Below are 11,816 nucleotides of genomic sequence, written 5' to 3' on the forward strand. Positions count from 1 at the left end.
GTTGGGAAGTTTGGCAACTAGTTTTCATGAGTGGCTTACAGTGGCCACCAGTTTTGAGTCAAGCTGTTGCACGCCGTCACGACGTCGCCGATCTAACAGCCAATCAAAAATGTACATGAGGTTTCGTGCACACAAAATGTTTCCAGGTTTAACAACCAGCCTACCACTGTACAAATACACTATGTATAGTATAGTTGATGTATTTAGAATTTCATATGTACCCGTGGGTGAGAGAGTGAACTGTGCAAAACTCAAAATATCCACACGCTCTGCTTTATTCTCCACTTTCTCGTTCTTCCTTGACAATCACACCATGGGGGCATAATTCACTGAATGTTTGTGTCGCCTTTGCACGACGCTAACCGGTAAAAATAGCGCCTAATTCACTAAATACGCGCAGATGGGGAACTCCGTCACTAAGTGGGCTGCCAACCAGATTGCGCCATGGTGCGCCGGTGTTATTTACGCATATGTAAATTAGGTAATTTGCATACATTTGACGCATAATATGCCCACCCCAATGCAAATGAGACTCATTGATATACAGAGTCTAATTCACTGACGCCAGAGCAAATACGTTTATGGAAAGCATGCATAAACCTGCCGCAACCTCGATCTCGGGATCATGACAGCAATGCATGCCATTTGCCACACGCCCACGCCAACCTCTGAAAATATATTTTTTTTAAACTATCACACCAATAATTTGTACTTTATGAACGAATTAGGTCGTTGTGATCTTCTTTGCTCTGTACAGCTTAATGGCGCTATAAACGCTTACTCTCGGTCCAACCTCGCGTTCTGATAACGTCATCTTTCTCCTAACTGTTACTATACTACCATGTTCTTGGCGCAAATCAATTGCCATGTGTGGTAAATCAGGTGCAAATTTGCTCCAAGCTGTCAGTTTTGTGGGCGTGTTTGCGCCGGTATATGATTAGAGCAATATCCTTAGTGAATAGGTGGTAACTGGGTCCAGACTGCGGGTGCAGTTGTGTGATATTTCGCGCTATTACCGGACGAAGCGCATTCTTACTGAATATAGCCCCATGTTTTTGTGGTTCAAGAGCAATAATAGTGTTATAATATTTAATATTTTTCATATTTTTTTTTTTTAGTCCATTCTATATTTATAACTACCTTTAACATCAGTGCTAGCTTGTGTTAGCCTGTCTATTACTTGAATTATATTTTCTACCAAACCTTTGGTTGGGTTGAACAGTTTGGTGTTTAGATATGCAATGTTTAATCCCCGTGTGTGTTATGAGTCAGTTTGTCAATAAATTTCAACCTGCAGTGACAAACAGCTTGAAGCAAGCATGCTTAGCCTCTGTTTGAAGAACTATGTAAGCGTGAAAGTGAGAAGAAGTGTTGATAAATACTCATAAAAAAGTGGTTTAATAACTTGAAATGTGCTTTTGAAACGTGTGGACGGGCTTAAAACTGGGAAAACAATGTACTGTATATGGTCTCATATTTTCACTTATTGTATCCCCCACTATGCATTATTTTCTGATAGCTGGTTTATAAATGCTCCTGTTAAAGTCGTTAGATGCATATTACTGTTTTGCCTGCGATGCGGTGTCGTTTTTCCTGCACAAACGACTTTGTGCTTTTTAACATGCACTTCATTGTGTGGGTGTGGAATGGATTAGGTCGGAATCTAGTTGAATCTAGGCTCTTACGAGTTAATTCATTTACCGGAGTGCGCTCTCGCTGTCATCTAATGAACTTATTAAATACAAAAGTCTCCTCTTTATATTTTGCATTGGACGGACTACATCTTGCTTTGGAGGTGCTCAGTTTTCATTGCTTAAAGGTCACCTTGACTGTAGGCTTTCTGCTCCATCCCTCCAGCGCATCTGCATGTCTCGAGTCAATACGTGCAGCGTCTGTGGATGCAAACAGACGAGCAGTGCAGGGATTTAGTGGTGCTGTTTAGCGCTCGGGCCCGGCCCAGCCCAGCCGGGAGACTTGCTGACCGACGCAGAATGGTCGCACGGGGGGGTTGGAACTGTTGGAGAATGAGTGAAAGACCTGAGAGGGGGAAAAGGGGCAGAGGAGGAGAAACTATCGAGCCGGTGTGAGTCAGCAGGTTGACGGCGCTCGAGGGCGCGGCAGCGAAAATGTTGCTAATGATTTTGCCCGATCCATATCTGCTGCCTTGAAACACCTCGCTCATTATCTAATGGGTGTCAAGTAATCGAGGTTTCATATTCATGGCACATGAATTTGTTAAACACGTGGCTGTCCGAGGAATGGAAGTGGCGCTTTTCTTTTTATTGAACTGATGTGTATGCCGGATCTTTATGTGAGCGCTATAAATCAGCTCGACCTTGTAAGGTGTATAATGTGCGCTAAATTGACCCACGTGTGTGTGTGTGTGTGTGTGTGTTTGTGGGTAGGACCCGGAGACAGCGTGCCAGCAGTGTACGGCCTGGATGTGACGGATGTGGCCAGATGGGAGGAGACGGTGCTGAACCCTGCACTGCAGATACTGGACAGCCTCTGCAAGGTGTGGCCTTCTTTCTCACGTCTTATCTGGCAACACATTAGGGGTCGGTTCGGCTTTCTTGCACTTTGTCTTCCTTTCTTAGCTGCAAGTGTAATTTTTGAGATCCACATACATCCCATAATACTGTTAGTTGATGCCTTGTCCAACCATTTGGTATATAGTCTTATAGAATGTGTAGTAAATCCCTACTTGGGCTTAAAAAAAGAGGGCTTGTCTGTGAAATTCAGGTTTGTAAACCACTGTGAGAAATCCGACAAGTTTAGGTCAACGTGTAATATAAATGGAGTACGGGTACAAAATATAATATAAATACATTTAGGGCTGTCAAAATTAAAGCGATAACTCTGGAGATTAATTTAATTTCTATACTATGATTTTACATTAATTCCAAGATTTTACTCAAGTAAATATCTCTTACAATCTTTGAAGAGAAAAGTAGATGCAGAAGTATAAAATTATCAATTGCAAATAATCGAGGAAAATTGTGCGATTACTAAAAAATAATGTAATCGCTTGACAGCACTAATAATTAATATAAATAGGGCTGCAGCTAACGATTATCTTAGTAATCGATGAATCTATGAATCTGTTGATTTATTTAAATTTTATTAATTGATTAATACCAATTATAAAAATCTCTCATTCACTCCCAGCCATTCTCACAGAAGCAATCCCGTTCACTCACGGCTGTTTTACTGAATTTTGACTGATTTTGCAAGGCCCATAGAATATTGTGTTCAATTGCTATAAAAGAATGGAACCGATCAAAAGAAAGATTAAAGTCTCTTCTTTCATCAGGGAAAAAAGTATGTTTCTATCTGTTTCCATTGTGCAGCAATTAGCGTTAGAAGAGAGCTAAGTTTCATCAGTTTTCACAAATCTATTTAAAATTCTAAGTAATTTAGCTTTTTTTCTAGATGGCCCTGGTTGATCTCCTTTGCTGCCACCTGCTGGCCGTTTGTGTAATAACTACCATATCTGCAACCGTTCTTTGCGGTTGAGAGGCTACATCAAAGCCTTCTGTATGCTCTAGCATAAAAACAAAAAACAAAAAAAAACACAAAAACGTATAAATACGTCTTTGGGACACTTAAAACATTTTTAAAAAACGTATTTACACGTTATTGGGAGCAAATGAGTTAAAAAAAAAGACATTATTTGATATCGACAGTGTACAAACTAATTATGATTCAATTACTGGTTTTGTCTATAACGTGAGGAAAATAGGCAAAAATGTTGATCACTGTTTTCCAAAGTAAAACTTTGTTTTGTTTTGTTTGTTTTGGTTCAAAACAGAGATAATCAATCCTCTTTAATGGAGCACTACTGAATTGGGTATTTACTGTTGAGTAGCTGAAGTTCTCAGCATTTGGACAATTTAAAATTTAAAAAGTTCCGTAAACGATTCATTGATTATCAAAAAAATATATAGATTACTCATTGATTAATCGTTGCAGCTCTAGTATAAACAGATTATGTGTCACTGTAGGGAGTAGAAAGTGTGTCGCGATAGTAAGAAAAGATTATGCCAGTCATGTTAAAAATAAAAAAAAGCATCTTTTTTTTCCATCCTAAATTCACCTGTATTTATTTTGATTTAGGGTGAGGTGCCCTCTATTCCACCAATCAGACTTGAGGGGGTGGCTCGAAGGAACAAACGCAGCCGGCATACCTGCGACCTTTGCGACAAGGTGATCATCGGTGACCTGGAGTGGACAGGTGAGACAGACGCAATTGACCACGCGCACTACATTACGCACGCGACAGTCGCTGTTGAATTTTGAATCATTGCCGGGACACATTAGCGCGCGGTCACGTTAGCGTCACGTGTAGCTCTCTGCCCTGCAGCTCACCTCAAGTCCAAGAAGCATCACTTCCACGTCAGGAAGAAGCGCAAGTGCGACGCTGCGGCGAGTGAAAATGGGGAGCAGTGTAGCCCTTCGCCTCCCGCCTCGGGCGCGGAGACCCGGACGAACCCGTCGGAATTCCTTACATGACACCGATGCAGCACACTAGGGAAGTAGCCTTGACATTTCAAAAAAGGTCCATAAACTGTCAAATATGAAGTCCATGAAGCTTTTTTTTTTTTTTTTTTTTTCTCGATGGAAACATTGGTGCTGCTCACGTCAGCATTTCCATGAGATGCCGCTGTCAGTTGGAACATTTTGTTTTTCACAGTTTATCATGGAGACCATGTTTGGATTCAATCCAAGCTTGGAATATATTTTTTTTTTCTTCCCAATTTTATGGAAAAGTACACTAAAGATACATTATACGGAGTTATTTGAGCGTTACAGCTCCGGGGACTGTGGAGAAATGGAAGAAAATATGGAATTGCCCTCCCTTTTTTTTGTACTGCTGGGTTTTGAGTTTTGGAGCAAAGGTCGAGACTTTTTTTTTTTTTTTTTTTTTTTTTTTTTTTTTTTGTGAGGATCATACATGATATGGACATAAATATTTGGACCTTTGGACGAAAGACCTCCTGGAAGAAAATGTGACATTGATAGCACAACATCTTGACTTTGGAGCAAGCTTTATTTTCTACTTCAAATGGGAGAAATGTTATTTTGTGGACATCAGAGAGCATGCACTACTTGGACAAAAAGTATTGGGACACCTGGCTGTTAATTGAGAAGAAGTGATAAAGGAAGAAAAAAAATCAAGTCCCTCCCCTCCAAGCTTCGATTTGGCTTTGTTTTGCTGCAGAATTAATATTTATGAGGAACTAATTAGTCTACCCCAAGCCATGATCGATTAATTAATCAATCTGAAGCAATAATGTGCCTTACCTCGATCATTTTTAGTTGCTTCATTTGTGCGTAAATCTTTTAATTCACAAATTTGAGTCCTTTGGGTTTTGTCGTCGTCGGTCATTTGAAATGGATGGCAGCTCGTTTTACAATATTTAATAAACATTTACAACTTTATCCACACCACTCATTATTAAGATTAATGCATTATTGTCTTAAAAAAAAATTAAGAGCAATTTAAAGGACTACTTGACTCATTGAACAGTTTTCAGCAGTGAAAAGTTAATATTTTTTCCAGAATTAATTTGATAACGTCATTATTTTCCATGTACAATTAATACCTTTAAAGGAATACTTCACTTATTTATCTCATTATAGTAATAAAAAGTTAATATTTTGTCTATAATTAATTTGATACTTTCATTATTTTTCACGTACAATTAATACATTTAAAAGCATATTTTGCAACTTGCTGTCGACTGAAAATGACATCACAAGGGCTCAGGTAACCAATCACAGATTACTTGAGCCCTTGTGATGTCATTTTCAGTCGACAGCGAGTTGCAAAATGTGTTTTTGAAGGTACTAATTGTACATGAAAAATAATGAAAATATTAGAGCTGTCAAACGATTACATTTTTTAATCAGATTAATCACATCTTAAAATTTTGATTAATCACGATTAATCGCTGAATTAAAAAGGCTTTTTATCAACATGTTTTGCCCACCAAATTTAAAATTCACCTCTTATATGTTAATTTTTTCGGCATTTAATGTTAAGAGGACGTCTCATCCTCTTTTTCTAATCAGTTCATTACTTGCGTAATTTAAAGTGGGAAAAAATGTCAGCGGGAAAACATTTATTAAATGCTTCACTTTAATGCATGTTATGTTTATTTGTTCAAACACAACCTGTGCTACCTTTAATGTAGCCATCCGCTGTCAAGCTAAAGGATCATCTGCAGTCAAAATTAAAAGTGCGATTAATCTGCGTTAGTACATGATTAATGCAATAATTTTTTGTGATTAATTAATTAGTTAACACTTTAACTTTGACAGCACAAGAAAATATCAAATTTATTATAGGCAAAATATTCATGTTTGACTGCCAAAAATGGCTAAATCAGTAAAGTATCCCTTTAACTCATTCACTGCCATTGACGGAAAAAGACGTCAAATGATGCAGTTTTTTTGCTGGTCTGGCAATGAATGTCTTAAAAAGTAATTTTTCTACTTGCTGTCGACTGATGATGACATCACATGTGCTGAGGAAGTAGGTAACGGCCAATCAGGGCTCACCTGTTTTCTGGGTTTGGTTGTAAACTGAGTCATGATTGGTCGTTACCTCGTTCCTCAGCACAGGTGATGTCATCATCAGTCGACAGCAAGTAGAAAAGTTACTTTTTAAAAAGTATTAATTGTACATGAAAAATAATAAGTTAACACATTAATTTTAACTTTTTTACTGCTGAAAATGGCTCAATGTGTCAAGTATCCATTTTTAACAAAAATGGTCCTACCCTAAAATCCCGGCAAAGTACATTTCACAGTTTGCTATTTTAAAGCCTGAAAAAGAGGCACGTGGCAAAAATACTGCACGAATTCCGAGATCTTGTGGCACACTTTGGCGATGTCACAATCTCTTTTCTTTATCAATTCACCTTTCACTCGAAACATATCCATAAAGTTGTTGTGTTCAACGCCTTCCTTGGCAGAGGTAATTAGCCTTGATAGCACTTATGTGATAACCCCCTTGAGTTCGGCCTTTGCCTTATTGTGGAAGTCAGCTGAGTTGTGACACTCGAGTAGTCGGTCGAGCCCGCGAGGTGAGAACGTTTTTTCCCCAGCAGTGATCGCAGCATCTTTGTTTGTCCAGCGGCTGGACTGGGAAGACCGCTTACACAATACCTGGCATCCACCCAGAGAGGGGCCCTCTTTTTGGCACTCTCGTTCCCCCTCATCACCTGCAGCGTCTCCTTTCCTTTTCCCTACGTCTTCCCGTAGATTTCCAGCTCTCACCCAGTCACCTCGCACCTCGACTACGTGACCCCGAGACATTTCCGAGCGGTGTCGTAGCTGTAAATAAGCGAGTGAGTTCCACTTTGACAAACTGGGTCAGTTAAGCTTCAAGCTCGGGACAGAAGTCACATTGTACTATAAGATCCCCATCATGTTTTTTAATAGCTCGAGAGAGCTTTGATGTATGCAAGTCCAAAACTGCCAAAATAAATAAATAAAAAAAGTGAAATATTAATTTAAAAAAAATATATAAATGGAAATAAAAACAAACAAAATACACATGAATACAAAAAGGGAGATTAAAATAAAAATAAATGGGAACATAAATGTGGAAATAAATTTGCAACATAAACAGAGAATTAAATATCAATCAAAAAGTAAAAACACTGCTGTCATATTGGCTTATTTTATTATTCAAATGAGGGGGTGGTCCTAACCTTCTAATTAATCTCTATCTATCTGCCTATCTGCCTGTCTGTCTGTCTATATCGCTCTCGCTCTCTCTATCGCTCTATATTTCTCTTTCTCTCTCTGTATCTCTCTATCGTGATCTTTCTGTATCTCTCTCTCTCTCTGTCTTATCTGTCTGTCTGTCTATATCTATCTCGCTCTCTATCGCTCTCTCGCTCTCTCTCTATCGCTCTATCTATCTATCTATCTATATATCTATCACTATCTATCTATATCGATATCTTTCTCTCTCTCTCTCTCTCTCTCTCTCTCTCTCTCTCTCTCTCTCTCTCTCTCTCTCTCTCTCTCTCTCTCTCTCTCTCTCTCTCTCTCTCTCTCTCTCTCTCTCTCTCTCTTTACAGCCATTCTTTCACTTTGTTTACTCCCCCCCCCCCCAAATAATTTCAATCATCAATTAATCTTGACAACTCTACACATGAGCGTTCCCCACACACAAACACATTTTTCAGATTTTAAGCTACCACTTGTATTTTCACGCATGGAGGCAGCACTTCATTCCAAAGACGGAATTGTGCTTGTATTATACTTTGGTGGCATGGATCCATGCAGCTTGAAAATTGGTGGATATTACCCCACAAAAAAAATAAAATAAAAAATAATAATGATTGAGGGGAAATTGAGAACAACTCGCTCCCAAACACATTTTCAAAAGTAGGCAACTAACAAAAGCTTCACTGGGTTGTGTCATTTTACAGTGGGCAGACACTCTGGAGTAACAGCTGAAATTGTTCCATCCTTGGCGGAGGTAACAAAGGTCCCATGCAACAGCCTTCTTATAACACTCTTTTTGTGGACGAGCCACTTTTCCTTCCTTTTGTTGGATGCTTTTATATATACAGCAAACTCAGTAGCTGCTTTGTTATCTCACTCCATCCTTTTCCCTTGTATTTGTGACATACATCATGTCTTTGAATTCATTCAGGGATGTGCTGTTGAGTTTTTTTTTTTAGGACTACTTGTTGTGTATCATGTCAGCTGGTTTGTTATGACACCTTCAGACATTTAAAAAAAAAAAAAGAAAAAAAAAGAAAACGAAGCCTTCCGTAATTCGTTGACATAAGATCTGACCTGAATTTGCCCCTGCAGGAGAGTGGTTAGTAAAAAGTAGCGCAGCATGCTAGGTCACAAGGCTAATTAGTAATCTGAACAGAGAATCCACACACTGAACTTAAATAACCTCTCGGTTTAAGACTCTCAACAAGTCCACTTATTGCATTTTTTTTGTGAGATTTAATATGCTCGAGCACGATTTCTTGTACAGTCGGTGGTGCCTTGACTTATGAGTGCTGTTTTTCTTTTTGTCTTGAGTTGCGAGTCTGTTTGGCATGAACTTACAAAGTTGTCTGCTCGCTTCATGCTATCACACAATGCAAAATGCCATAGACAGCCTTATGAAAGTAGCATCGGTTAAGTATCGTAATTCTCAACCTTTAAACATCAGATTTTCTGCTGATTTTTATTTTTTCATGAGTTTTGTAAGTCTATTAACACGTTACATGATATGACACATTTTTTTTCCTAAACAAGTATAAAGGACAAGGTATTAGAAAATAGTCATATTTCTGCCTGTAATTCATGTCTTTTGTAAGTATTACGGGTCTAAAAGTTAAAGTGTGTATATATATATATATATATATATATATATATATATATATATATATATATATATATATATATATTTATATATATATATATATATATATATATATATTGGTCGTTATCTACTTCCTCAGCACCGGTGATGTCATCATCAGTCGACAGCAAGTAGAAAAGATACTTTTTAACTCATTTGCTCCCAATAACGTGTAAATACGTTTTTTTTTTAATGTTCTAAGTGTCCCAACGACGTATTTATACGTGTTCTTGTTTTTTTCATGCGAGAGCATACAAAAGGCTTTGATGCAGACTCTCAACTGCAAAGAACGGTTGCAGAAATGGTAGTTATTACACAAACGGCCAGCAGGTGGCAGCAGAGCAAAGGAGATCAACCAGGGCCATGTAGAAAAAAAGCTCAATTACTTACAATTTTGAATAGATTTGTGAAAACTGATGAAACTTAGCTTTCTTCTAATGATAATTGCTGCAAAATGGAAACAAATAGAAACATATTTTTTTTACTGATGAAAGAAGAGACTTTAATCTTTCTTTTGATAGATTCCATGGCGAGTGAATGAGTTAAAAGGTGTTAATTGTACATGAAATACAATTAAGTTCTCAAATTAATTCTGGACAAAATATTTGCTTTTCACTGCTGAGAAATGTTCTATGAGTCAAGTAATCCCTTTTAAGGTAAGCGATACGTGATGCCCGTCCGTCCGTGGCGGGGGAGCTGCCGAATGACTAGTTGCATAACGTGCAGCTTATAGGATGCTTCTTGTGCGTCTAGTCTCTTTGCCCTGGATTTTTTTTTGTGCCTTTTCGCAGCAGCCAACATATATCACACACACACTACGGCGTTGGACGCTGATGCTACTCAACAGATAACATGCACGCTACATAATAGACCCTTATATGGTGATGTTATTTTCCCCGTGTTGTCGCTGGTAGCGAACCAGTCACATGTTGCGTACTCAATGGCGATTTGAGTCCCATTTCCTTGAGTGACGACACAAAGTAGTGTGTCATCCAGTGACGGAGCGTGCAGGTAATTTGACGTTAATCCTAATCTCTAATCCCGCGCCACTAAGCACTCGCTGCCATCTGGCCTTGGCGAGACGAGGAAATGCGCACCCGGGCTAATTGGGGAGTCGCTCGGGCCGTGTGTTTGATGGCAGGGATAAAAATCAGATCATGCTAATAATAATAATGGTCAGAAAGAGGACAACACAGTCTGGGTTGTGTGCGGTTTTCATTGTGTGCATTTATTTGGTTGCGATTGAGTGCATTTTGGAGCGCTCGTGTTTTCTGTCTGAAGGTGTTTTTGTTTGCGGGTACATGTTTGTGTGTTTTCTTGTGCATGCATTTGGATTGTGTTTATTTCAGTTTTGTGTGATATGTGTGCTTTTTGGATGTTTTGTTTGTGTATGCAAGTTTTTTGTGTGTGTTTTTGGGTTTGTATGGTTCATGAGTTTTTGTTTTGTGTGTATGTTGGTTTAGTTTGTGTAAATGGTTTTGTTTTTGTCTCTGCATGTTGTGTGTTTTTGAGTTTGTATATTTCATGCGTGCTTGTACTCTTGTGTATATGTTTTTGTGATGTTTTGTGTGTGTATGTTTTGTAGGGATGTAACGATAATGGTAATATGATATCGCGATATTAAAACTCACAATATATCGCCGTCATCATGCCACAATATTCAAAGCAGCACGTGTTTAAAAAAAAAAAAAAAAAAAAAGGTCTGGCTGATTTCCATTTGTGCACTTCTAGCACCCTCTGGTGGCTAGTTTGTTTTAGTGCAGTTTGATTTTCACAAGACATGTTTTGGCCCTTCTGTATTTAAAATCCTCTTTTAATGATCAGATGAAGGTGAACGTAATAAGCTTGTGAATCGAAGTCAATATGTGTTGGAACTCGATGCGTGCATGCATTATCAAGTAAGGTACTTTTTTTATGTATATTTATATTTTGATATTTTTTATTGCTGTATTGTACAAAAGCACAATAATGTTTTTGTTTTTGTTTTTTAGTATGTGCTCTTTTTTTTTTTTTTTTTTCCAATATTGTGACCTTTTTTTTTGTATCGCCAACCTCCCCACAATACTGTGATAATTACCGTATCGTGACCTTCTTCATGTCATATCGTATCGTGATGTTTGGATATCGTTACATCTCTAATGTTTTGTGTGTGTGATTTTTTTTATTTTTTTTATGTGTGTCTGTTTTGTTTGCGTGTGCATGTTTTTGTGTTTGTGTTTTTATGTTTGCATTTGTATGTCTGGTGTGTTTGTATTTTTGTGTGTTTTGTGTATACAATTGTGTTTTTGTGTGTTGCTTGTACGTAGACTTGACTCATCATCCCCACTTGACACCATTCTCTCATTTACAGCCTTTTAAACATTGACGTGCGTGCGTGTTTTTGCAGTGTTGTCAGGAAGGACACTTCGGAAGTTGCATAACTGCGCGG

At 38.2% G+C, this 11,816-nt stretch overlaps 1 protein-coding gene across 1 annotated transcript in view; it reads left to right on the forward strand.

Moving 5' to 3' along the window:
- The window catches only part of trit1 (tRNA isopentenyltransferase 1), a 28,275-nt gene extending 23,354 nt beyond the window's left edge, over positions 1-4,921 (forward strand). Inside the window, exons 9-11 of the mRNA XM_077506509.1 lie at positions 2,406-2,515; positions 4,117-4,234; positions 4,364-4,921. Of these exons, the coding sequence (XP_077362635.1) occupies positions 2,406-2,515; positions 4,117-4,234; positions 4,364-4,512 (377 nt within the window). The 3' untranslated portion in view covers positions 4,513-4,921. The remainder of the gene's footprint in view (positions 1-2,405; positions 2,516-4,116; positions 4,235-4,363) is intronic.
- The last annotated feature ends 6,895 nt before the right edge of the window (positions 4,922-11,816 follow it).

This window comes from Festucalex cinctus, chromosome 19 (genome assembly GCF_051991245.1).
Source record: "Festucalex cinctus isolate MCC-2025b chromosome 19, RoL_Fcin_1.0, whole genome shotgun sequence".
Taxonomy (NCBI): Eukaryota; Metazoa; Chordata; class Actinopteri; order Syngnathiformes; family Syngnathidae; genus Festucalex; species Festucalex cinctus.